The sequence below is a fragment of the Bubalus bubalis genome, chromosome 22 (assembly GCF_019923935.1).
Source record: "Bubalus bubalis isolate 160015118507 breed Murrah chromosome 22, NDDB_SH_1, whole genome shotgun sequence".
NCBI classification, from domain to species: Eukaryota; Metazoa; Chordata; class Mammalia; order Artiodactyla; family Bovidae; genus Bubalus; species Bubalus bubalis.
In genome coordinates this window covers 61087384-61114779 of record NC_059178.1, presented here as the reverse complement: position 1 = coordinate 61114779, position 27396 = coordinate 61087384, and the positions used below count along the sequence as shown (strand labels likewise).

The 27396-nt window shown below is 59.4% G+C and overlaps 1 protein-coding gene across 6 annotated transcripts; it reads right to left on the bottom strand.

Annotated features, from left to right (window-relative positions):
- On the bottom strand, positions 1 to 27322 carry CTDP1 (CTD phosphatase subunit 1). 6 transcript variants are annotated; one of them, XM_006079583.3, is made up of 14 exons: positions 26728 to 26866; positions 24542 to 24630; positions 21722 to 21805; positions 21123 to 21216; positions 19810 to 19938; positions 18248 to 18398; positions 17278 to 17368; positions 15564 to 15730; positions 13827 to 14804; positions 13449 to 13590; positions 12669 to 12869; positions 6474 to 6636; positions 5126 to 5277; positions 1 to 833 (listed from the first exon to the last, which is right to left on the bottom strand). In XM_006079583.3, exons 2-14 carry the CDS (start codon positions 24574 to 24576, stop codon positions 692 to 694), a joined length of 2529 nt encoding a protein of 842 aa, XP_006079645.1. In that variant the 5' UTR covers positions 24577 to 24630; positions 26728 to 26866; the 3' UTR covers positions 1 to 691. The 6 variants fall into 6 exon arrangements, with proteins under 6 accessions (XP_006079645.1, XP_006079642.1, XP_025129458.1 ...); XM_006079580.3 differs by lacking the exon at positions 24542 to 24630 and having other exon boundaries at positions 26728 to 27322; XM_025273673.2 differs by lacking the exons at positions 24542 to 24630; positions 26728 to 26866 and adding an exon at positions 26970 to 27322.
- Between the last annotated feature and the right edge of the window lie 74 nt (positions 27323 to 27396).

Here is a 27396-nt window from a genome sequence, read left to right as displayed (position 1 = left end):
TTACTAAAAAGACTTTTATTAAATGAAAGAAAAATCTGTTTGGTGGGTCACATATGAAATAGATATACAAAACTTTACATCTGATCTCACAAAGGAGCCGAAGGTGGTGGCCTTTGTCCCGATGTCCGTGGGAGTGAGGAGGCGGCCTGGGCGCGAAGCCACGGGACCTGGTGTCAGCAGCCCCCACGGGCCATAGCGCGTCAGGCGCCCCGGTCCATCCGCGCTCCGCGCAGGTGTGTGCATACCATGCAGCCTCACTTAAACCCTGCACGCGCCACCGCTTCCGTCAGGAGAGCCAGGACGCCGGGCTCCTGCGCACCATCCCCTGAGTCTCGTTGGGGCCCCAGGCCTCATCCTAAGTGACGTGCTGCGGCATTAACGGCACAAGTGCCCCCGCCTCTGATGACAGACCTCACGCTCCAGCCCACACCCCGCCTCTGATGACAGACCCCACGCTCCAGCCCACACCCCGCCTCTGATGACAGACGCCACGCTCAGTCCTGCCGTGTGGCCCGGCTGAGCTCAACGAGTCTCTGGCGTGGCCCATACTCCCCATGATGCTGTCCTTAACAAGTCGGCCTTCCTGTGGTAAAACTTCTAAAAACACCTATTTCTGCAAAATAACGTTTCTGCAGGTGGAGCTCTGCAAACAGACACGTCCTTCCATGGGTGAGCTGCGGGCCGTCCCAGGTCACATGAGGTCACCCAGCTCGGCCTCCAGCGCGGCCGCCATCTCGTCCGCTTCCGAGCTGCCCCCCTCTTCATCCTCGCAGCTGGACGCCCCGCTGGACTCGCTGGCCGCGTCCTCTTCGTTCAGCTTCCTCTTGTGGCCCCTGCAACGGAAGCAGACGCGCCGTGAGATGCTCCCAGCCCTGAGGGCAGGGCCCACGGCAGGTGCCACAGTGGCTGTGACGCCTGAGGACAGGAGAGGGCGGGTGGGGCAAGCGCCGGAGAGGGACATGGGGACAGTCGCCAGCAGACAGGTTCATGGTTTAGGCCTATAATCTATTTTGAGTTAATTTCTGGATAAATTTCTGACTGTGGCCAAGACTATCTTGCATTTGACATCTAATTGTTGGAGCACCATTTATCGAAAAGGAAACTTCAGTTTTTTAAGAGTATGTACATCCCCTGACACACACCTCTGGTTTGGGAAAACCTTCCAGAAAGAAGAAAACCACCAAAAGTGCATCTCTTAGACCACAAAAGGCACTGTCAGCAGCCACACACACAAGACGATGTCGTCTGTTACTCAAGCTCTATCACAAAGATGCTTCTACAACAGACAATAAATGATCTAATCGTGAGAAACACTCCCCAAACAGAAAACAGCAACCGACTCCCTCAAAATAGAAAATTCAAAAAGGACAATAAACACTGAAAAAATAGTGTCATTTAATTGGAAAGTGAAATGGAGGTGCAGTTAGGAAGCACCTCACCCCTCAGGCTGGCAGGACTGGGGGGAGGCCCTGGGCCTTGCATGGGAGCAGGACTGGCCCTGGGAAGCGAGTCCCCGAGCCGGGACGTGCAGCAGGCACATCTCCCTGTGAGGAGACATGCCCCCGGACAGCCTCCCAGCTACGTCCAGCAAGGTGCTGCGGGGTGGGCACTGGATGGGAGCTCGGTACCCTCAGCTTCTCGGCTGACACGCCCGCGGCCTGGCACCCAGAACTGCCCCCCACCTGGAAGTTACATTCCCCCACACTGAGCTCAGAGGCTGAGAGTCCCCCACATCCTGCGCCTCCAGCCCCGCCCAGAGGGACACATCCCAGAAAAGGAGCGGGCACCGGACACATGTGTCTAAGTCACGGGCTTTCCTCTGCACCAGGTAAGCAAAGCATCACTCTGGATGCTCTTCTGTCGTCATGGTTATGAGAAGAGCTGCAGGCAGAGCAGCCTTGGAGTGAGACGCATCTCCGTTTAAAAAAACCACTCCATTTTACACTGTCACTTACAGAGAAACATGAGGCAGTGGAATGAGGAGACACGTGAACTGTGGGTCTCTGGGGCCTGAGCTCAGAGGCCTCACGGAGCAGCTGGGTCTGGGAGGGCAACGGGCCCCTAGGGCATCCTGCCTCACCCTAGAAATAGCCCTGCGGCAGCCGCACCCGCCCCAGACAGGCTGACACAGGACAGGGCACAGCCACAGGCCACAGCCGCCTTTCCAGTCAGTGCCCACAGCTGGAGCTGGGCACTGGGCCCCGCAGTGGGGGCCAGGGGAGGGAAAGTCAACCAGAAAGAACCCGTTCTTTCAGGCCCCGTACACACCTTGAGGAGGCTGGGCTGGGAAGAGGGGAGGGTGCCAGGGCCTGGACACAAGGATGGGGCCAAGTGGGTCCCTGTGATGCTTCCAGGAAAGGCGCCAACCAAGCTGGGGTTGGGCGCCAGGTGGGGGTAGGCGTGGATGCAGGGCTGCAGCTCTCAAACCAAATCAGAGCAGACGGGGGGCCCCGAGCTGGCCCCCACACCACAGGCTGACTCTGGATGTGCAGAGATGCTCGAACAGAAGGTGTTACTAAGTGTGATTAATCTGAAGCACCCAGATTATTACCCTTTGTCCAGTGGTGAACATGCAGATACATTTAGAAATGACACGTAGAAACAGTTTTGAAAAACTGCTTAGTTCTTTAGCGTTCAAACCACTGCAAACAACCCCAATAACCACATTCCTCACAGGGGTACCACCTCCCAGGGACAGAACTGGAGGTCGTGTGTGTGCACGTGTGCACAGCAATAACACATGTGCAGTGAACACACGGCCCCAGGCAGGTCCTGTTCAACTATGGATGCTGGCCACCAGGCAGGTGGTGACCCAGATCCCACCCAGCTGCACGGCCTCAGCTGCAGCGAGACCCTGGGGTCATGGGCCCTCCCTCCAGCTCCTCCTCGGCCACCTTCCTCTCCACGTGCTGGGAGACCCCCAGTGAGTCACCGGGGGGTGGGGCGGGGAGGGGGGGGCCGGCAATCTTCCCGGAAGTAAGATACACGAGGTGCAGAGACCCTCATGCACCCCAGGGTGTTTCGACGAGGAGCTGAGGCCATCAGCGGTGAGCCCCCAGGGGTGCAGATGGGGCCAGGCAGGGCGCCAGGGCAGAAGCACAGGTCCCCACAAGGGCACTCCAGGCCACTTGTCGATAAAACCTTCTCAACTGCATCTGGAGACACTGCTGCAGGGACACCAGCCCCTCCACTCTCAGGGCCATGGCCCCGATGGACTCAGAGCCGGGAAGACGTGAGCCCCAGGGAGACACCAGCAGCCAGCCAGGAGGGGGCCCCGCAGCCTACTTGCAGCCTCCACTCAGAGACGAGCGCCAACTTGCTGAACCCTGGGGGCTCCGCAGGAGGAAGGCTCTGGGACCTTGGGGTCCAAGAGGCGGGCTTGCCAGGATGAAAGTAAGAGGCCTTCAGTCCAGGTTACACAATGTTTGGACTAATCTCACGTCCGACACAATTGAGTTTTAGTGTTTAAATTACCTCAAAGGCTGGAAACAGCTGCAAGCCATGGTTAATAAAGGCCTGTAATTGAGACCAGCTTCCTCTCCTCCCAGCAGAACAAGCAATATTTGTGTTTTGTTTCCACAACCAGCTGCACAGTTCCCTAGGGAAACGCTAACAGATTTAATTTGGAGAAAATTTAAGGCCCGAGAGTCATCTCAGATTTGATGTAGAATAAAGCAACAACGTGAACAGGACACAAACACGCATGCAAATTTCCTCCCCCAGGGCCGCTGCCTGAGCACTTTGCTGTAGAAAAGCATGTAGACCCACACCTAAAGTCTGCTGTTTAGTAAACACTAAATAAAAAACTGTTATTTTGTATCAACACCTAACCCAGATTAGACGAAATCCATAAAGCACGTATGTTTGAACTGCTGGTTACAACCCGCTGGATGTTTTGGCAAAAATAAAAGGGCAGCGTTGCACCTGTAAGGTCACTAGTTCCCCATCAAGGCCACGTCGGGTGCACGTGTGTGCACGCGTGTGTCTGTGTGGACAGGTCTGTATTCCGCCGCTGTCCCAGCTGCATTCACAGTGGAGGAGATGGTTATTTCCGTGCACGTGGGCATTAAGTGGAGGTTATGACGGGGGGTGGGAAGATAGGGCAGTGTGCCAGGAACAGGGCATCAGGAGGGAACAGCGGCCTGCTGCTACCAGGACACAAAAGGACCTGAAAAGAATGTCTCATTTGGAAACATGGGCCATTATTACAAAAATGAGCAAACACCTGATCTGATCCAGCAGTTTTGGCAAACCCTGAGCTGAGCACCCCAGGAGCGCCTGCTCTGTGGTGTGGAAGGCAGTTGGGGCCCCGAAGCTGAGCGGATGCCGCCTCCCGGGTGGGCTCCCGCCCGGCCCAGCCACAACGGAGGTTCTGAGCGTCTTCAGAGACGCACATGTGGGGAGTGTACCGTGGCACCGGGGTCCCGGGGCATGCAATCTGGGTCAGGACCACAGGGTGAGAGGGCACGCTCCAAGAAAAGCTTATTCAGACCTCATCTGCTCGACCGTTTCTGAAAAGCCTGAGTGCGTTTCATGACAAAAGCAGCTTTCTGAGCCCTTGTGGGATGGAGCACAGGGCTCCCCCAGCCTTCACGCCCGGTGTAGACGTGGGGCCCACGACGCCTGCACCCCTCATACCCTCCGCCCTGACGGCGGGACTCCCCACGTGTGAGAACACGGAGTCAAACCATCGTGTGCAGCCGATCACCCAGAACAGAGTTCACAGTTCTCTCCCTGACCCACGGAACAGCGTTCCTAGAAAGCGGGGAAGCGCAGTGCGCCAAGCGGGCTTCTGCAGCGGAGGGTGTGGTGCCACCTCCGCCTGCTGCGGGGCACTGGCCCGTGCCTGCCTGAAGGGGCCGCACTTTCTCCTCAGGTCAGTTCACCTACAGGACTGCCTGCGAGTCAGAGTCAGACCAGACGGCCAGGAAGACACAGATGCAGACACCCACAGGCGCTCACACAGCGAAGCCGGACCCAGCCACCTGCTCAGAAAGCAGGGAGGCCTCTGCCCTCTGGGGACCCCCTCAGGGTTCCCAGCCCTCCCATCAGGGTCCCCGATGCCGGGAAGGCCCAACAGGATGGTGCACGCTCACCACGTGGGAGGCGCCCGGCCTGCGCTCACCTGAGCCCCCGGCTGTCCCCAGTGCTCCTCTCCAGCCGGTGCCCCCTTGGCGCCCCTAGGGCCTCAGGCGGGCCACGCCCCGGCTCCTCCTCCTCCGTCGGTTTCTTCTCACTGTCACTGTCGTCGCTGCCCTCGCCCAGGATGTCGTCCACCTGACAAGGGGCCGAGCGTCAGTACAGACGGAGCACTATCCCGAGGAACCCGCCTGGCGGCCCCTCCCTAGGGCGTGTCTCAGTGCTGCCCGCTCCAGGAGGACATGCAGCAGCTCCTGCAGCTCCGATGTGGGGTCTGCCCGGGCGGGAAGGGACGGCCTGAGCTGTGTCCCCTCCCCCACTGAGAACTCCAACACCCAACAAATCACCATTTCTGCCGGAGCCCCGAGTCAGGGAGGCCCAGCACCCAGGACGACAGCTGGTGCCCTCGGAGCCCCGTCCTGGGTGTGTGCCCTGCACACCTGTGCACCCCACGGCTCTACAGGGCCCACTTCCCTGCAGAAGTCGTGGACGCACAGTGGACAGTGGGGACGCCTTGGAGGAAGGCCCTGGAACCTGGCCCGGCCGGGATTAAAAACCCTCTGATGAAATTTGGGTGATGGGGGTGAAGGGGGACATCCCCGCCCCCAAATAGAGCAGCTCTGAGCAGGGACCACAGCCACGGCGGAGGGCTCAGACCAGCGACATCTCCAGTTCCAAACCTACACATGCAGCTGAGAAGGGACAAGGCACACGCATCCACGAGTTCAAGCACACACACGCTGCGTCGACAGTTCAAGGGCTGGCTTTGTTGTTGGGCCCACAGGGTCTTCCAGGCGTCCCTGGTAGCACAGATGGTAAAGAATCTGCCTCAACGCAGGAGACCACCTGGGTTTGATCCCTGGGTCAGGAAGATCCCCTGGAGAAGGCAATGGCTATCCACTCCAGTATGCTTGCCTGGAGGATTCCAGGGACAGAGGAGCCTGGTGGGCTACAGTCCATAGGTCACAAGAAGTCAGACACGACTGAGTGACTACCACTTTCACAAGGCCTTCATACGTAATACACCCTCTCTGGTTAAGCTGAAGGCCTCCATTTCTCCCATGAAACGTGAGAATGCCCACGAAGGGAGGCAAGGCAGGACTCCTGTGCTGACAGACAGCACTCACTGCTCCAAACAGAACCACACGTCCACAGACGCAAAGCACCCGAACTTTAAGAGTCTACAATCTCCTTTGAGAGGCTGCCCACAGTCCACAGGCGGGGCGCCATGGTCCCCAGGTGGGGTCAGAAAGCTGCCTCCTGCGCTGCCCACACACTGACCAGTCACGCCCCACCGAGCCGCCCCCAGTGGCCAGAGGGCAGCGTGGGCTCACCTCCTTGTCCATGCTCTCTAAGTCCTCCTTGCACAGCGTGTACAGCGGCATGGTTTCCGACATGCTGGGCTGGCGCTTCCTCCGGGAAGGACCAGGCTGCTCCCCATCCTGACTGTCTGGCAGGTCGTCACCAAACACCTGCTGGGGGCGTGGCTGCACCGCCCTGGAAGGGAAGTCACAGCCCGTGAGGACAGCCGGCCCGAGCCTGACTCTCAGGACAGGTACACACACACACACACACACACAGGGTATACATATACCCAGGATACACACACACACCTGGGGTACACACACACACACACACACACAGGGTATACATACACCCAGGGTGCACACACACCCACCTGGGGTACACATACACACATACAGGGTATACATACACCCAGGGTGCACACACCCACACATACAGGGTATACATACACCCAGGGTACACACACACACACACACACAGAGTATACATACACCCAGGGTACACACACACACCTGGGGTACACACACACACACAGAGTATACATACACCCAGGGTACACACACCCACCTGGGGTACATACACACACACACACACACACAAACACAGTATACATACACCCAGGGTGCACACACACCCACCTGGGGTACACATACACACACACAGGGTATACATACACCCAGGGTACACACACCCACCTGGGGTACACACACACGCAGGGTATACATACACCCAGGGTACACACACACACCTGGGTACATACACACACATACACACACACAGAGTATACATACACCCAGGGTGCACACACACCCACCTGGGGTACACATACACACACACACAGGGTATACATACACCTAGGGTGCACACCCACCCACCTGGGTACACACACACAGGGTATGCACACACCTGGGGTACACACAGGGCGCACACACACACCCACCTGGGGTACATACACACACACACACACACACAAACACAGTATACATACACCCAGGGTGCACACACACCCACCTGGGGTACACATACACACACACAGGGTATACATACACCCAGGGTACACACACCCACCTGGGGTACACACACACGCAGGGTATACATACACCCAGGGTACACACACCCACCTGGGTACATACACACACATACACACACACAGAGTATACATACACCCAGGGTGCACACACACCCACCTGGGGTACACATACACACACACACAGGGTATACATACACCTAGGGTGCACACCCACCCACCTGGGTACACACACACAGGGTATGCACACACCTGGGGTACACACAGGGCGCACACACACACCCACCTGGGGTACATACACACACACACACACACAAACACAGTATACATACACCCAGGGTGCACACACACCCACCTGGGGTACACATACACACACACAGGGTATACATACACCCAGGGTACACACACACATCTGGGTACATACACACACATACACACACACAGAGTATACATACACCCAGGGTGCACACACACCCACCTGGGGTACACATACACACACACACAGGGTATACATACACCTAGGGTGCACACCCACCCACCTGGGTACACACACACAGGGTATGCACACACCTGAGGTACACACAGGGCGCACACACACACCCACCTGGGGTACACACACACACACACACACAGGGCACACACACCCACCCACCTGGGGTACACACACACACACACAGGACACATATACACACAGGGCACACACACCCACCTGGGGTACACACACACACAGAGGACACATACACACACAGGGCACACACACCCACCTGGGGTACACACACACAGGGTATGCACACACCTGGGGTACACACACACAGGGTACGTGCACACACACACACACACCCCTAGGGTACACACACACACACGGTACACATACACCCAGGGTGTACACACACACACACCTGGGGTGCACACACACAGGGTATGCACATACCTGGGGTGCACACACACAGGGCACACATACACACATCCGGGGTACACATACACACACGTGGTATACATACGCACAGGGTGCACACACACCCACCTGGGGTACACACACACACAGGGCACACACACATACAAGGTATAAAAACACACAGGTTACAAACACACCCAGGGTAAACCCACACACTCCCCCCAGGGCGTGCACACACACACACACGCAGACAGTATACATACTCCCAGAGTACACACACACACCCGGGGTACACACACACACAAAGGGCATACACACACCTGGGGTACACATACACACAGAAAATATACATATACCCAGGGTATACACACACCCCCCCTCAGGGTACACACACACACAGTATATAAACATACCTGAGGTACACACACCCCCACTCACACAGCATACACACCCGGGGTACACATACAGAGCACACACACACAGCTGTGAAGACACACACTGCCTCGTGGGTGGTGCCTACTAAGCTTTCATCAGTCTGTATTTACGAAACCAAAGCCCAGCAGGTCCAGCCAGAATGCGGCAGGTCAGGCTCTCCTGTCCTCGGGCTGAAAGCAGACACTGACCTCCTCTCTCACCAACAAACCACACTACTCAGCGCCAGTCTGGTGGGGTGGACAGGGAGGATGAACACTTGCCCAGAAGCCAGCGCGGGGGGATCTGCCCTCCGTGTGAGGTCAAGCAGCCACAAGATCTCCATACGGTCCCACATCAGGTCACATCAATAGCCACAGCTCTTATGAGTGTGGAAAAACAGCAGCGGTATCTTTTTACTAAAGACACACCTATTACAGCCTCCCTCCAGATCCAGAAAGGGAGAGGAGGAACACGAGTGCCCTCCATGGGAGGCGGAGGCCCGGGGCTCCCAGGACCCTGCAGGCACCGCCAAGACGCTCCCTCCTCCAGGGACAGGATGGGCTCGGCCACGACTCCCCCCTTGTGGCCGCCCCTGCCAGATGGCAGTCACACCGGGTGGGCGAGCGGCAGGCGGGCACTCGCTCTCCATCAGCCAGAGATTCCCCATAATGCAAACAAGCCACGGTTCTCCATACGTTTCTTTTCTACTTGGAAAACAGTCGTGTGTGACCCCATGGACTGTAGCCCTCCTTCCAGGCTCCTCTGTCCACGGGATTCTCCAGGCAAGAACACTGGAGTGGGTAGCCATTTCCTTCTCCAGGGGATCTTCCCGACCCAGGGATAGAACCTGGGTCTCCAACACTGCAGGCATATTCTTTACTATCTGAAGCACCAGAGAACTGGAAAATAGATGCTCTTCATTAAAAAGGTGTTAGCATAACAGAGCTTTGCTGTCTTAAGAAGAATGGGAAGTAAGTATTTTAAAAATGTCTCTACTGCGTCTCCTAACATGACGACCACTAGTTGCCCAAGCCCCGCCGCTCCCACGGGCTCGTGGCATCCCACGCTGCCTGCACGGCTCCCCAGGCGGGAACACCCGAGCCACCTACAGAGACTGGGGGGGTCAGACGGCCACAGACCACTCCCCGCCCCGGTGTTAGCAAGCCCACAGCAGCCCCCATGGCCGACCCGGAAGAAACAGAGACACGCACACGTTTACAGCGGCCCTGTCACTCAGAGTCCAGAGCTGGACATGCCCCTGATGTCCTCAGCAGGTGGATGGTCACAGAAACTGCCGCACCTCACACCACGATGCCCTCTGAGCAGTCGACACAGTGACGCTGGGGCAGAGTCTCCAGGAAGCCAAGCCGGGCAGAGCTGCACGGCGCCAGCCTGCCAGCCTGCGCTCTCAGACGACAGGACAGGGATGGGCACAGACCAGGGGGGCCGCGCACGGGAGGCTGAGGGGGGCAGGGGGCCAGTGGGGGTGGGTAGGGAAGCTGGGGGTGGCTGCTCCAGGTCTGGACTGTAGGGGCGGGCATCTCGGCTCTATGCGGGCTGCAAGTCTGGAGATGTGGCCACTGGGGGGAGATGGTTAAAGAGTCCCTGGGCTCTCTGTCATTTCTGTTAACTGCCTGTTCCCCTACAATCATCTCCAAAGAAAACCTATACTATAAAAAACAAGACATTCACAACCTGCAGCACACAGCTAACAAGGGGCATAGAAGAAGCTGTTTCAGTGGCTGACCCACTGGGAGACGCATGTGAGGCATGCTGCCGTGGCCCCGACCTCACACCCTGCTCATGGCCCCAGCCCAGTGACCCCATGGAGCCATGCCTGCCACGCAGGCAGCCTGGACCCATGCCCCAGCCCGGTGGCTCTGAACAGCAGCTGCTCTCCCCTCCACGGTCCCAGCAGTGACCTGCACATGGAGATCCTGAGTGAGAGGCGCTCCGCCCATGTTCCCCAAGGACCTCTGACTCCAGGCCCCTCGTGGGCTGGCACCTTAGCCCAGAACCAGAACATCAAAGCAGGAGGTCTGAGACTTAAGACTCCCAAACAAGTATCAGATGGAAGCAACTGCCCAACAGCTGTGGTGTCCGGTTACAACCGGGTCTGCCCTGGTGTTCTGGATCAGAACATGGCCGGCACGCCGCCCCCGGGAGTGTAGCCCACCCTGCCCTCCGCACACCCGTGGGCGAGCCGGTACCTCCAGGAAACAGGACCGGAAAGGGTGGATGGCCCAGGGGGTGGCCTGGGCTGGGCGCTCGGAGGCAAGCCCTGCACCCCGTCGGGCTCACCCTCACAAGGAGGAACCTCAGAGATGGAGCTCTCTGCAACACTTTGGAGAACAGCTCGGTGTAAGGATGAGCACGCAGCAAGCACGCGCCACACGGCGACAAGCAGGATGTGCCACACACGCGCAGAGAGCGAGGAGCGACAAGACCAGCTCCACAGAACAAGAGCCCCGTGAAGCTTCTGGGATGACAGAATACAGAGCTGCACCCCAAAACCCAAACGCTGTTTAGGATAAGCTGCACGAGTTACTATAGAAACACTGGGGTGCTTTCGTCCAGACGGCGCACCCTCCATAGACATGCACTGAGACCAGCGCAGCTCCAGGGCCCTCAACCCACCACCCAAACACCTGCTCTCTGTCAGGAAGGACCTGACAGAGAACATGACGATCACCGCAAAGAAAACCCCAGCAGGCCACGTGTCCACACGGACAAGGAGACAGCACCGCTCGGCTGGCAGCACGGGACCAGCGTCTCCTGAACCCAGGCAGTGACGCAGCCCTCTCACAGCGACCGCCACCCAGGAGGACCAGGGCAGAACTCCCAGAAGCCAGCCAGGAAGAAGCATCGACTCAGGATGCAAGACGACAGCCAGTGAGGTGGAGGCGGGTCCACAAGGCTGCAGAGGCCGGAGACGCATCACAGCGTAGCCGTGCACCTGAGACAGGCCAGGGCCGGGAGGCTGCCGGGCGGGACCACGGAGCTCAACAAGCCTTGGGCGAAACAACTAACTCCCCCCTTTATTAGAGTCACAGATGTCCACAACCTTTAACCCAGCCGGAGAGCAACTCCACAGGAACAAAAGCAGCACACAGGCTCACAACGCATCTACTTAAATGATTAAATGTCACGCCGTCATGAAAAAAAAAATCAAAGCTCTATCAGGGACCATGCTCTTGCTGCTGCTGCTGCTAAGTCGCTTCAGTCGTGTCCGACTGTGTGTGACCCCATAGACATCAGCCCATCAGGCTACCCCGTCCCTGGGATTCTCCAGGCAAGAACACTGGAGTAGGTTGCCATTTCCTTCTCCAATGCATGAAAGTGAAAAGTGAAAGTGAAGTCGCTCAGTCGTGTCCGACTCTTAGCGATCCCATGGACTGCAGCCTACCAGGCTCCTCCATCCATGGAATTTTCCAGGCAAGAGTACTGGAGTGGGGTGCCATTGCCTTCTCCGGACCATGCTCTTAGTTTCAAATAAAAAAAACCTACCAACCAACACCTAACTGAAACTGGCCTCAACCAGTGAGTGCATCCGTTTGTCCACAGCTGGAGCCCAGCAGCAGGACAGACACACAGCCTACAGTCTCCAGGGCCCGTGTGTCCGTACAGGGCAGGAGCTGCTCCCGACAGGCCGGCCCTGTGTCCCAGGGATGCAGCCGGCAGGGCAAGACAGGAGGGCCAGGGCTTCCTCCTGCTCCCTCACTGATCCTGGGCAGAGGAGGGCCACGTGTCAGTCCAGGCGGAACCACGCCTTGTCCGGCCCAGCCCCGCACCAGACGGGAGACCGTGCACAAGGCCTGCCCCACACGCAGCCTGCTCCTCGCGGCCGGCCATGCCTCAGGAGTAACTCCCTGCGAGCAGGTGGAGTACCTGAAGGAGGAGAGCCCTGCGTGGGGCAGGGCGCCAGGTGGCCCGGGGCCCGAGGTGGCCGTGCGGATGAGCTTGCCCGTGCTGGCATCGTAGATCCGGACTTCAGGACCAGGCGGAGCCTTCGGGTGCACAGGCGTCGGGTGGAACAGGGCGGTGGGGACCAGGCTCTGCCTGTCGGGGAAGGACGCGGGGCTGTCCTCCCTACGGGTGAGAAGGAGGGCCATGAGAGGAGCTGGAACCCACGGGAACCCAGCAACCCCTCCCGCCGGGACGTGACTCTGCAGGGGGCACGTGGTTCCTGGTCAGGCCTGGGGCTCTGCCGCAGCCTTGGACACAGGCTGGCACTCTCGGCACTGCTGTCTCTCAGGCTGTTTGCAACCCTGCCTGTAACCCCAGCACCTGCTCTCATGGAAAGGGGTGCCCGCGAGCCTTCTCTCCCAATACCGCGGCCCACACACCTCTGCACCTGCCCTCCCCCGGCCACCACCTCCCTCCATGTTGGACTCTGCAGAGACCCTGGGACTTGACAGAAGTATTCCCAGCCTCGAAACACCTGTAAACCAGGAATCATGGAGGAATGCCATCTGGTGTTTTAGAAGTAGTGATTCTGCTCCTTCTCCAGGTGGCACCAGGGAGAGGGGCTATCGGTGACACCCCGCTCAGCGGGGCCAGGGGAGAGACTGGAGACCGTCTCTGCAGATGGGAAGCCGCGGGCTGCAAGGGCTGAGCAGGCCTGCCGCCCGCACCTGCTTGTCGGGGGCCGGGCCGCCTGGAGCTCACCTCTGCGTCCTGCCCTGGTCGTCGCGCAGCGGGAACAGCTGCTCCTCCACCCTGTCCCAGCGCTCCAGGCAGCTCCACAGCCAGTCGGGGTTGACCACGTGCAGCTGCCCGCACTCCTGGGCCTGGCGCACCTTCTCTGTGCCTGCAGGCAAACTCAATCCACTCAGAGCCACGGGATCGGGGGCGGGGCGCCTCAGGGGCGGCAGGGACGGAGGGGAGAAGCTGGGGCTGGGGGCAGGGGCACAGAGGGAAGGGGGTGCTGGGGCTCAGGGCTGCTGGGGTTCAGGGTGGGGGACACAGAAGGGCAGGGCCGGGCGCTTCAGGCCTCGGGGACACCTGGACCCCCCTCTCGGCAGCAGGCGGCTGGGGGTGACTCACCGGCCCGCGCGGCGATGAGGTGGGTAGGCCGGGCGGGGTCGTCAGGGTCGAGCACGAGCTGGGTGAGGATGCGCGCGCCCAGCGCCCGGGCATGGTAGTGCTCCCGCGTGCGCTCCACGGGGAAGTTGGTGGGGTGCAGCCCGCTGAAGATGATGGCCACGTCCGCCAGCACCTTGCTGCGCAGCTCGGGGACGATCTTGCGGATGTCGGGGGCCTCGGGGCTCTCGCCGCTGAGGAAGCGGTCATACTTGGCATAGTAGTCGGAGTGCACGCGGGCGAGGATTTCCTCCAGGTGCACCAGGTGGTCGTCGTCGTCCGCGTCCTCCTCCTCCTCCTCCTCCATACTCTGGTCCAGGGACTCACCCACCGTGATGCCCGACTGCTCGCTGTTCTGGGACTCGGTCTCGGCCTCCTTGCGGTCGGCGCAGCCGCCGCCCAGCGCGCACAGCCCATCCCGCTCACCGTCCTCCTGCGCGTCCGCCGGCACGCCGGGGCTCGGCTCCCCGCAGTGGTTGGCGCCCGCGAGCCGCTCCCCAGCCGGACCTGGGGGGCCTCCCTGCAGCATGGCCTTCCCGGCGTCGCGGGCGGCCTGGGGCTTCCTCCGGGTCCGCCTCTCCCCGCTCTCCCCGTCGGAGGGGGCAGGCGAGGGCTGGCCCTCGGACTCGCTACTGCTTCCGCTGTCGCTGGGCACGTCCGGGTCCGCGTCGGGGCCGGCTGGACCCCGCACAGGCCTCTTCTCTGGCGGGGTCTTTCCGCGCGGCAGGATACCTGCCGAAGTCCCGCGGCCGTCAGCGGAGGGGGTGCGGGCAGTGGGCCGGGGGCCCCTCTCCTCCTCCTGGCAGGGCCAGCACCCCCGAGGGCCCGGGCCCCCGTTGAGCTCCCGGGCGGGCCTCCCAAGGCCGTTACTCTCCACCGCGGACGCTGGCCTTCCTTCCTCGGGGTCTCTGATGGAGAGAGGCTGCTCTGCGGCGTCTGCACCTTCAGGATGATCGACCAGGTGACGACACAGAAGACAAGGCCACCGTTACTCAGCGAGCAACAGGAAACCTCCTGGGGACACGCTGCCCGCCCGCCAACGCCTGCGGTTCCAGCCACCTCTGGACGGTGGCACACACCAGGAGGCGGCCGGCGGGTGACTGCTCCAGGCTGGCCGCCTCGTTGGTCACTGTGTTAGGGGCTCCACAGGGTCCGAGACGTGTGGCCCATTCTTGGCTCCCATGCTGTGGTCAGAGGCCCTGCCTCGGCCGTGCCGGGCGCCCTGGGGCCTCCCTCCCCCTGCCAGGCCTCCCAAGTTCTGCTTCCGCCAGTGCAGCAGTAACTGTATTCTCAAAATAATTTAAAAGCTAAAGCTTATCAGAAACACTTGAAACCGAAACTTCAAACTTTCTCCAGACTTTGGGCTCGACTGGCCGGAGGGGCTCCGTGTAGGTCTGGGCAGGGTGCAGTGGCCCTGCCTCTGCGGGAGCCCCCACACCACACCCCTGGGCTGGGCTGTTCTTTCCAGGGAGAACCAGGAGGAAAGGAAGAGTTCAGATGCATTAAGTCAAGTAGCATTCTTCACTCAACAGGAAAAAACGCTCAGGCTAATACTGTTACATTGAAACCAAATAGTATCAGTGTAACAAACAAACCCACACAACCTCTCTGACGCTGAAACACAAATAAAGGAACAAAACCAAACAGAACTGGGAAGGAGCAGTAGCCACAGTTGAGACGGGACAGCCAGGGACCACCCACCTCTCTTCCTCGCTGGGGGCTCCCGGGGCGCGGACGGGGCGTGGATGTCCCCAATGCCCTGGAAGTAGACGTATTTCTTCACGGTTATCAGGTTGGGGGCGAACTTCCAGACATCTTCTCGGTCGTCGATGATGCAAACCATGGAGTCTCCACAGGGAAAGAGATTTCTGGAAGTAAATATGCATCACTAGTACCCTTTATGGAAGTCACCACCCACCGAACATCTACATTGTCTCTCACATGGAACCAAGGGAGAGCAGGCTAACCAGAACCAGGCATGAGCTGCACGGAAGGGCTTGTTTAAAAAACAAGACTCTCAAGATTTCCAGAGAAAGTGACACTGAGATTGCGAACACTCCTCCCGTGTCTGGCGCTCCTAGGGGCAGGAGCAGGATAGAGTGAGGTGTCAGGGCTGGGGAGAGCCCTGCCTGGGGGAGCTGGCATGGACCGACGGGCCCAGCCGCGGCCTGGCCCAGCAGGCCATCGGCCCGCGCCCTGTGAGAGCTACCGGCTCCAGGTGGGAGGCAGAGCCCCACTCGCGTCTCAGCTGGGCACATACGTGACGTCAGGACAGAACAGTGACGCTGGGGTGCCAGGGGAGCAAGGGTCCAGAAAGCCCGAGGGACACAGGCCCGCTCTGGGGTCTCGTCACCTTGTTTCTTCCCCCAAGGCCAACATTCAGACAAGCAAGCGCGAAGACAGACAGTCAGAGGATGGTGCTTCCTGCCCACCTTCCAGGCCTACGGAACAAACCCCGCAGAAGCGCCTGCCACTGCTCAGGTTTTCTAGCTGCCACTACAGGCAGGAAGAACACTCACATGTCCGAGATGACTTTCTGTTGAGTCTGTTTCCACGGGCACAAAGTACCTACAATGACTTACGCTGGTGACGCTTTCAGCACATCTAACTCCAGCAAGACCAGGGAACAGCTCGTGGCCAGAAACCTGCCCCACCAAGCACCCCCGCCTGGAGCTGTCAGGAGCCCTGTCCCTGGACACCCCGTCCTCAGGCAGCTTCTCCCGACAAGCATCACACCTTCCCTTGTGCCTGTACCTGCTCATCCAGATGCTCAACCTGTAAACACGAGCACTGTTTCTGGACGCATACTCCCAGGCTCTCTTATGCACTACAGACGTGAATAGGACATCCTAAACCTGAAACTCGAAATGTCAGCTAAGGGTCGCCAACACCGGCCAAAAGACCACACCCGAGATAGGGGTATGTACCCCCTTATCGGGGGGAGGCTGCCTCTCTCTAGGTAGAAAACAGGGAAATTCCTTATACAGGCTGAGCAAGAAATTCGCAATATATAAAACAGGCCTTCAGTGAGGGGTCGGGGGCCAGGACGGGAGGGGCCCGTGGGGTGGAAGGAGGCAGGACGCTGATGGCAGGGTCAGCACACGCAAGGCCCTGAAGGAACAAGGCCCCAGGGGCGGCCGGGGGGCTGCAGGCGCTCCGCCCCAGGCGCTCGCCACGCACCCTCACCCCGTGCTCACTCCCACATGTGCGATCCCGGACTCCAGCCTGAGCCCCCCAGGAGCCACCGCTGCCTGGACATTCAGGGAAAGCAGGGAAAGGGAGGGGTCTAGTTAGAAGACAGTGGCTATCCACATGCCAGAGTGGATGCTGGGGACCGGGAGAGGAGATACGGAACCAGTAGCCTGATGCTCCAGATGCAGACTTTACAACCGGAAGTGCACAGCCAGGTACCTACCTAAGGTTCCCTGTTTTGGAAAACGGGTCAATACATTCGTCCCTCGATAATATTCGATGAGAAAACAGCTTCTTCTCAGGATCTAAAAAGCCTTTGAAAAGCAAACAGGACACGGTCACATGTCTGAGACGTGCTGCCGTCCCACTGCGTGTGAGATGGGGAGACACGGAGCCTGCCCCGCTTAGGGGAAGGGGATCGGTCCAGATGCTGACAGAGCCCCCATCCTGGATGCTGCTGGCTCAGCAGGTGGGGTGAACACAGCTCAGTGCTGCCCCAGGAGCCCAGGGCCTGCCAGTAACCAGCACGGGGACCCCACACGCACCACGGCTCCTGGGAGGGGCCCATTGCCTGTGCACGTCCTGGGCCGTCATGTTCGTACAGCAGAGGGGAGAGCAGGGCATCCAGGCAGTGCTTTGAAACTCGCCCCCGACAGCAGGACTGCGTGGACATGGACGAGGAAGCACCTGCCCAGCCACGCACGGCACCAGTGCTCAGCTGTTTCCGGGCTCACTGAGCGCCCACCAGAGCCCCTGCCCTCTGTGACAGGACCCCGAGATCACAGACTTGACACCCACGCCGACTGCTGTCTACCGAGACGGACATGTCCCCGGTGACCAGGCTGGCAGCCCCGAGAGTCTCTGCCTGTATAAGAAAGCCCTTACAGAGAGCTCCTACTTCCCCACTTGTCTGTGCTCCTGACCAGCCTCTCCAGGGGCCCGTAGCGTGCAGCTGACAGAGGGACAGGGGCTTGCACTCGGGACTGGAGCGTGACTGCTGGCCAAGCAGAGCAGAGATTCTGGAGGACTGGCCTGCCCGCACCCCAGCCACCACCACGGGGCCGAGGCTGAGTCAGGCAGAGCCTCTGACCTTCCCTCCATCTGCAGGACCCACCGTTGAGAAGGAGAGGAGCCAAACCCACACGCCGGCCGTTGAGTGTCCAGAGCGGGACAAAACCCCATGGGCTGCTCACCTGCAATGGTGTGCGCATACAGCCGGCTGCCAAATGTGAACACGTGCAGCTCATACAGCCGGGCCACCTTCTCCAGGAACTCCTTGCAGTGGGGACGCAGGCGTGTGTGCAGCATGGGCTCTCCCCGGCCTAGCTGGAAGTGGAAGATGCCCTGCAGAGAGCAGGCCCAGTCAGAGGGCGGCGCTGACGTGTGGCAGGCGACAGCCGCCAGGCTGGGGATTATGGGGGGGTGGGGGGAGTCACGGCAGCACAGCCTGCTGTGCCACACAAACGCCTTCCTCTCTCACAGTCTGTAAGGGGGCTCAGCCTTCTGCATTAACCGCCTGGGTGAGTCCTCCGGATAATCACAGCGACTGCCCAGAACAGCCAAGTGACCTGTGATGGCTTCCCGTGACAACTATGGCGCCTTAGCTGCCTGAGGACGGCCCAGAGGCCTCTCTAGGTGTCCCAGGCTTCCGGTGGACACTCACGTCCCAACCGTTTCATGAGCACCCTGGGTGGCTCACTGCACGCAGGGCAGGCAGCCAACGACTGCAGATGCCAGGGTCTATCCACAGTGCCTCCCGGAGCCAGAGAGGAAGGTAAGCTAAGAGCCCCACACAACTCAGCCTAACTTCTTTACGGTTATAAAATTCAACTCCACTGACTTACAGCCCAAAAACAGGTCCATCTTTGGGAGACAGATGAGATCAGTAACTCCAACCTGCTCACACATGATCAACATGCACTTAAGTCTACTCTCCTTAGAAAGTTAAACTCTGATCCTTTTAATTCTGTTTATCATTCATTTTCCCAGTAATAATAAACTCAAAAAGAAAAGGAAATGACCTGAGGCATTGTTAAGTTTTCACTGGCTATAAATCTGTCACACTGTTCATGACAGGGCTACTCTGGTAAAACACTTGGGAGTCGAGATGGTACAACCACCACCCACCCTCCCCAGCCCCACGCTCAGTGGTAAATTGTCTGGACACTGCAACAGAAAAATCCTCAAATCCCAAGTGAGGGTATCTGAGGTTAAGGGTTCAACCCACCTCTCTAAGTGCTGCCCGCAGGTCTGGGAGCTGTGGTGGTGGGGAATCGGGAGGGCACAGGGAAGCCCCCGGCAGTGGGCATGGTCCACGTGGCCCCGAGGACACCTTGCTACCACACGTGCAACTGGGTGTGATGCAACCGTTCAAACTCTTATGAAACGAATGGAAATGTCTGGCTCTGCAGCAGACAAGCCCCGAGTGGCTGCAGTTGCCACCACGGCACCCCACCTCTGCCACCCAGCTCTGCCGCCCGTGAACACGGTGGTCGTGATAAGGAAACCCTGAGACACGTCCACAGGCGATGGCACAGACGGCATGGAGAGCTGTCACAGGACAGAAGATTCCACGACACAGAAACACGAGCCATCCGAACACCTGCACTGCTCTGTGGGAGAGAGGGTCCACTCCAGCCCCCACCAGCTCTCCACTGTCCCCCAGCATGGCCATGAGCTCAGGGGCAGAGCCTGTTCACTTCCTAAGCTGAAGCCCAGGCTCCTTCCGAGGACGGCCGTGGCCACCCGCGCTCACCTTGTTGGACATCTGCTGGCAGTGCTGCTCCGTGGTGTGGATCAGCGTCTGGTCCAAGTCCACCATGAGCACCAGCTTCCTGTTGCGGTGCAGTCGCTGCTGGTCTTCCCTCCCCAGCTTTTCTGCTTGCTACAGCCGGAGAGGCAGAGAGAAATGACTGAGGAAGGCCGTGTGGCCACAAGGTGACGCTCCGTCTTCTCAGGAAACAGAACAGGAAGCTGGGGGCGCCCGCTGCACCCACGCGCCCCGCAGCCCGGAGCTGATGCCCTGGTGCCTGAAGCCCGTTCCATTTGCTCGAATGTCCTCAAGCCAGTCTGACCATGATCGCATCTGGTTATGTGTGGACCAGTGATCGGGGGCGGGGGAGAGGCAAGAGGCTGAGTCTATACGGACTTGCTCAGGGCGGGGTGCCGGAGGACTGAGACGTTGTGAGCTGTGGGGCAGCTGTGGCCGTCCTGATGAGCAACAGGAATCCCACCTTGTGTTCCCAAAAGAGTTTATGCAGAAAGGCCAAGAGCTACTCTGTTACAGCAGAAACAGCGGGAGCACTTCCTTCTCTTTTCTACCTCAGACTTCCTTGTTTTGTCTTAAACATACGCTTACGTACTTATGCTTAGATTTCAGTAATTCAGAGAAGTCAGAATCACGTCTCTGGCATTGTCTTTTCCACAAAACACAAAGTAGGCCTGTGTCGTTTACAAGCACAGGGCTTCAGCTGACAGCATACAGAGATGCAGAGCTCCAGGGCTCCCTCAACAAGACAAGAAGCCAGTGCCCTGTCCTGGCGAGGCTCGGACCCGTGTGGGCCCTGACCCGGCATCAGGAGGCCTCTGGCCAGCACAGCCACGTGACTCTCACAACGTAGAAGAGCAAACTTTCCGTTCCCAGACCTCCCTGCAGCACACGCACGTCTGCTCGTGAAAGCATACACTGCGCCCCCATGCCCACGTTGCCAGCACCACTCAGCCGACACCGCTTACTTCCTGCACAGCCCTGCTCCCAGGCAGGGGCCTTCCGGTGCCCCCAGCTCACGACCCCGCCCGGCAGCCAGGGCTCCCCGCCCAAGGCTGTCTTCCCCTCTGAGCCCAGGCTCCGGGGGAAGCATCCCGGAGAGCTCCGACCCCAAAGGCAGGGAGATAACAGGAGAGGCACAGCCCCCGTCCCGCGGACAGGCCGCTTGCTTCACACGGACCATCCGTGCACTGTGGTCACTTGGGACAGTGACAAGAACAGGCCTGCCCTCTCCGCCCCCACCCTGACTGAGGAGTGCCCCCAGGACCACCCTCCCAGCCCCAGCCCCCCAGGACACCTACCTCGGAGCTCACCATGAGCTCGGGGACGCTGTGCACCATGGACACGGTGGCCGTGGACAGCGGCACCTGCGGCCGCCCGTTCTCGCTCTGCAGCCTGCGGGGACAGGGGCGCTGAGGCTAGGGCTCTAGCTCGCTAACTCACAGGGACTTCAGCTTGGCCTAATTCTAGTAGACGTGCACCACGGGCCTAGTGCTGAAGTGTCCTCCCCGTCTGGAAACACAGGAGCACTGAGGAAGACTAAGTCACACTCATAAAGTTTCCTTTGAAAATAAAGACGGTCCCAGAGGCCCACAGCGTGAGAAGCAGAAGGGTCCACACGGCTCTACACGCGCGAAGCAGGGAAACCCTCGACCACGGGGGCAGACATGCCCAGGCTGAGACACGCCCGGGCAGGAAGTCCAGGCCAGGTCCGGGACGGCAGTCCCACAGGGACAAGGAGGAGGGCTCATCGCAGCTGCTCCTACCACACCGGGGTGTGCGCCTCCCGAGGAGGCAGCCCGGCCCGTGGCGTGTGGGGGACAGCGGCTCCGCCACCTGCACCCCAGCCCTTGGCCCTCGCCCCCACAGGCCCTGCTGCTCCCAAGCCGCCAGCACTTACTGGGTCAGGTCCTGGCCACACTCGGCGCACAGGCCCTTCATGACGACGGGGTGACTACATCCTTCTAAGCGCACCAGGACTGCCCTGGAAATGGGGGAGAACAAGCACACATCAGCAAGAGCTGCAACCCCTGGGCTTATCGGATGCCCCAGGACTGCAGGGGGTCACGCCGCCCCCGAGCCATCTCTCTGGCGATAAAGTGAAGGGCTTTCCCCTCCATGGGTCCTTCACGTGAAACACAGCAAAACTACCTACGGAACAACAGATAGGACTCAGGATGTCCTGTCAGATAACAGAAAACTGTCTCAAAACGCATGAGAAGCTTACATGGGATTCTCCTATGGTTTCTGATAAACAGCTTAGAAAAACTGAAACGTTAATGTGACAAGGAACAACTTGTTAAAATACAGACAGATAATAAATCATTCTTGTCTCCCGTAGTCATTCCCAGTCTAGGAAAAGGCTGTGATTAATCTAAATTTTTCTGACAGGACTAATATTCCTAGTTTTCATAAACACAGAAATTGCTGTTTTCTTTGTACGTTCACCTCAAACCCTGGTGGCCTGGCAGCGGTCTCTGAAGCGGAGCTTTCAGCTCCGCAACCTGACGGCTGTGGGTCAGCGTGCCAGGCGGGCCAGCATGGTCCCAGCTCCCGACCCGGCGGGCGTGGGCCCGGGCGCCCAGCGTGGGGGGCCCTCGGGTTGACTCCTCACAAACTCTCTGAGGCCTCTCCCGCCTACCGGGCAGCACCCCATCTCTGCTGTTCACGACCCGGCTCCCCATGCCCCCAGCCGGGCCTCCTCCAAGGCCTGTGCTGGGCGGGCGGCACGGCCCCTTCCCTGAGGGCCCACCATCAGCGCCATCTCAACCCCTCCCCGAAACTGCCCCCTCTCCCTGACCCTAGACAGGCTGGGGGAGCGGATGAGCCCCTTTCCTGAGCACACACAGCTCCTCCAGGTGACCCTGCCCATCAGCAGCGCCGGCGTGGGGTCCCGCCTGCTTCAGTCCTCGGTTCTGGGGGGAGGCCACTGCTGCCACGGCCCCCGCCCCCAACCTGGGGCCCGACTGCACGACAGGGAGGGCCGACGGGGAGGATCCCTTCCTGCCAGGGACCCTCCTGCGCGCGAGGGGGGAACGGGCCCAGGACACGCCTGAGACCGCGCAGTGGAGCTGGCAGGCAGACGGAGGCACTCCGCTCCAAGTCGAGGGTGCCCTCCAGCATCTGCTCACGGGTCGGGGCACTGTGGGCCGTGGCACCTGCGCACAGCCTGCCGCCTGCCTCCTGGGACACCCACAGGTGGTGGGCGGGGGAGAAACAGTGACTGCTCATCCACCATCTCACTGACGCCACTCACGCTGCGGTCACAGGCCCCGCAGACCTGCTGCCCATGAGGCCACAGGGACACAGCGGCCGGTGGGCTCCCGGGCCAGGGGGCCCCCACACGCCACTCCTCTCAGCAGGTGTGGCTCAGGCTGACACTTGCCGGGTAAGTTGCAGGAACACCCAGCGCACATTAGAGGGAAGCCGACCTGACAGTCACCTGTGTGTATCCGCGGGAGGCTGCTCCCAGGACCCACAGGTACCAGAGTCGGGGGATGCTCTAGTCCCTTACGGAAAACGGCCTGGTGTGCGCACACGTCCTCCTGTGTACACTGGCCGTCTCCCGGTCACTGGGGACGCCCACCACAAGGTCAGCACTACCACAGTTGCTGGTATGCGGCAAATTCAAGCTCTGCTTTTTGGAACTTTCTGAATCCCTACCCTCACTGCTCATATGTTCTGACCCAAAGTCAGCTGAACACACAGGTGGGGAAACTCGTGGACAGGGAGGGCCGACTGCATTTTCTGTAAATTACAGGACCAGATCTGCCCCCCAGGGTCAGAGCTGGGTGTGACACTGTCTGTCCAGCTGACTTTGGCTTCTCTGCTTGGGCTTAAAAAATATCCCCCCAAAGAGATGCAGTCCCCAGAGAGGGAAAGGGGGTCAGACAGGAGCAACAGCCACGGTCTTTTGGCACAAGATGCCTTCCCTCTTCAGCTCTGCAGACCTTGCCATGGGCAGGGTCGTTCTACCCTCAACCCACTGCACAGTCAAGGGACTGACGTGCTGTGAACTCTAGAAACACTTCAACCAAGGAGACGAGCCTCAGAATGGCAAGCCAGCCACCAACACAGGCCCACCTCCCCGGTGGGTGAAGAGAGGCCACGGGACAGGTGTCAGTGTGGTCCCCACACAAGGTATTCCCCTCAACACACAAGGACCAAGCTCTTCGGAGGCTTCTGTGCTCAGGCTTCTGTGTCTGCTCTAACGGGGAGCTCAGAGCGCACCGGCTGTGTCAGAAGCAGCGCAGCGTGAGGGAGCGGGTCCCGGGGCGCTGCCAGGTGCTGGGTCTGGGCGGGTCGGACGGGTGAGGGGCGAAGGGGCCTCTTCAGAGCGGTAAACATCTGACTACTGAAGAGCACTGGGGGGCCAGACCACGGCTGCACTGAAAGGAAGCAGGACTTCTGTGAGAAAGGCTGATTCCAGGGCTGTGTCAGGGAACAGGACCTGGAAGGGTGCCTGCTGGCTAGTCCAGGATAATCTGAGTGTTGAGAAAGTGACTGGAATGGACTATAATCCACTGAATAAGAACCCATGAGCCCACGCCAATAAGTTAGTTTTTCTTACAGTAGAAAGTCAACCAAGAAAGGAAGAAGAAATGAAGGAATTAAAAACATCACCACTGTACAATCCTGATACAAACAGCAGATTCAGACAGACAAGCTACCAGGCACAGATAATGCTAGTTGGACGTCAAGAAAAGACGCAAGCACGCACCTACACAGCCTCCTTCTGTGCCGGTCCTTATCCATCACCAGGCTTGTTTTCTGATTATTTTATGTGTATATTTTCCTTTCCTTTGGAGACTTCAATGTATCCACATGAATTGAAAAAAAAAGTAGACAAGTGAAAAGAAAGGACAAATAATTAACAGAAATACTTTCTGCTAACAGTGCCTTGTCAGAATATTTCCAAATCAAAATAATTTCAATCCACATATGCATTACGAGAGAAACAGACTCTTCCTTTGTCTACTTCCCCCATGCGGATGCTCCGGGTGAAATGCGGCCTAAGCAGACAACAGTGTGGAGAAAACCCGGGGAAGCCCAGCAGGGACAGGCCTGGTGTGTCAGAACCTGCTAGGACCTCGTCCCTTCCTCTGTCTAAAAGGTCAGAACAATCCTCGCTCTCCCTGACAGTGTGAGCGCTACAAAAACACGCAATCCCATCGCACGTCACAAGAGCGTCAGCCATTTCCACTACATCCAGAGACAAGTTCTCTCAGTTCCTGGAACTGTTCATTGCCAGAGAACCACCTCTGGTGTGGTCAGGATGAGGCCAGCTGATGACAGCGATGATGGACCCAAGGACAACTCTGGCCACAGAGCCTGGCTCTGGGCTGGTGCTTTACACACCCTCTCAGACCTGAGTTCCAGGAGAAATGCTACCACTGGTCAGAGTCTCAAAAGGCCCTGGGACAAACCACTGCAGTAAGATACCCCAAGACCTGAAACACCAAAAACACACAGAAAATTACCCACAGTTGGGAACTCGTCACTAGGCCAGCTGCTGGGCTGACTGGTGGCATTACCTGCCTGGGCTCCCCTTGCTTTGCAGGACGGCTGCATATGAAGGCTCGCTAGCGGCTGTGACCAGTAATCGGCCTGCCTGGGCCTTGGGGTCGTTTCCGTGCAGTCAGAGTAACAGAACAACATGGAGCAGAGGTCTTTCCCTCAGGGGTTTTCTACCCAGTGAAACGGCAGCATCAAGCAGCATGCCCATTGTTCAGGTGGTGGGTTTACAGGCTCCTTAGGGCCCAGGCAATGGTCAAGGAAGATCTGACTTCAAAGCAATGCTGAAAGCACACCAGGGTGTCACACACAGCGGGCCCTCTCCCTCGTAAGGCCAGGCGGATGGCTCTGGCGGTGGCAGGTGAGAGTGCAGCCCAGCCACCTCCCCTGCACTCTGCGGCAGGTACAGAAGGCTGAAGACCTGGCTCTGCCTCCAAAGATGAGAGAAGAGAAATGGATGCAGGATGAGGTGCCCAGGACTGCGAGGCAGGCAGGCTCTAGCCATATGGAACCATGTGGAAAATGTTTAACAGCCAGAGGATGAACTTGCGCCACCAGGAGAGGAGCAGGGGCCTGTGCCCACCTCTCCAGGGGAGGGCCAGGGTGGGGAGAAAGGGAACTGAGAGCCCAGGGCACTGGCGCCCCCTCAGAGGGAGACTGCACCCCAGCCACTGAACAGGAGGCACGGATGCTCACCTGCCCCAGGTTTCCGTCCCTGCAATGGAAACAACCACACCAGTCATGTGTACACAACTTTGCGCACAACACTGGTCAACTTATAAACAAACAAACAAAAAACCCCTTCACAAGGTTAAACCATGGGAACAACAGCAAGAGCCGACGGTAGGAGGATACACTACTGCTTGCCCTGACCTACCTATGCCAGAGCCGCACCCCCTTCCTGAGCTATGCAGCAGAACTGCCAGGTTTTACAACCGCGCTTCACAAGGTTTACTAGGACCTGAACAATTGCATGCCTCTCAACAATTAACGCTGCGACAACAAGCATGGAACACGCCTGCTTCTTCCTGTACGAGCTATGACCCCTAGTTTTCCTAACTTACAAACGTGACGTCTTGGGTGGAGACACCTGTCACAGAGAGAAAAGAACGCAACTGTCTTTCAAAGAGTGCAATTTCGGTGACACAGGGCTTTTTTTTTTTAAGTTTGCTGCCTCCGATCAGTAGATGACTAGCAGGGACTGTCATCCAGCCTTAGAAAAACAGGCAGAGGCGCAGCTGTGCGCCCTACCTTCCAAACTTCTCCCCGAGAGCAGCCCCTTCAGCGGCAGCTCGGGAGACCCTCTCCCACCCAGTGCCCAGCCCAGGACCCACTCCCGGCCCAGGCCCAGAGCTCCCTCCAGACCTGGCTTCCTTCCCCATTACCACTCACCCGGGGGCCACCACCTGGCCCGGCTGCGCGCACAGCTCTCGCACCACGCCCGCGCGCTCCGACCTCAGCCTGCGCTCCGCGCGCACGCAGCCTCCGGAGCCGGTGCGGACAGGGGCGGGCCCGGAGGGCTGCGTGGAGGCGGCGGCCTCGCACACAGCCAGCACGGAGCCGATGCGCACGGCAGCGCCAGCCGCTACCCTCCACTCGAGCAGGCGCAGCGGCCCGGGGCCGGGGCAGCGCACCTCGGCTACGGCCGGCGGCTGGGAGCCCTCGGAGGGAAGGCGGCCGCCGGGCGGCGCCTCCATCGCAGCCAGGCGGAGACGCTGCGGAAGGGCGCCGGCAGACACTCAAGGCCCGGCGCCCCTCGCCGCGGGCGGGCGACCCCGGCCCAGGAGGGGACAACGCCGGTAACGCTGCGATCCTCAGCCCCGCACCGGCTTCCACCCGCCGCCCGTCCCGCGCCGACTTCCGGGACAGCGTGCGGAGTCACGTGTCGCCGCGCGCGCGCCTGCGCCGAGGGCCGTGGCGGACGGACGCCACGCGGGGCCTGAGAGGCCAGGCTGGTCCCCGGAACCGGCCGCTGCCTGGACGGCGCGGGCGGGGCTGGGCCTGCTAGGAACGGGGCCCCTTCTCCGCGTCCACCCCGTGAGCACCAGCATCCGGGACTGG

Bases quoted from the DNA above. Each gene is read 5' to 3' on its own strand.
- CTDP1 (XM_006079580.3), bottom strand. From the start codon at position 27,032: ATGGAGGCGCCGCCCGGCGGCCGCCTTCCCTCCGAGGGCTCCCAGCCG. The intron at 15,731-17,277 runs GTAGGTACCTGG...ATTTACTTCCAG, and splicing joins TCCAAAACAGGGAACCTTAG to AAATCTCTTTCCCTGTGGAG. The intron at 834-5,125 runs GTGAGCGCAGGC...CTTCCGTTGCAG, and splicing joins GGGGACAGCCGGGGGCTCAG to GGGCCACAAGAGGAAGCTGA.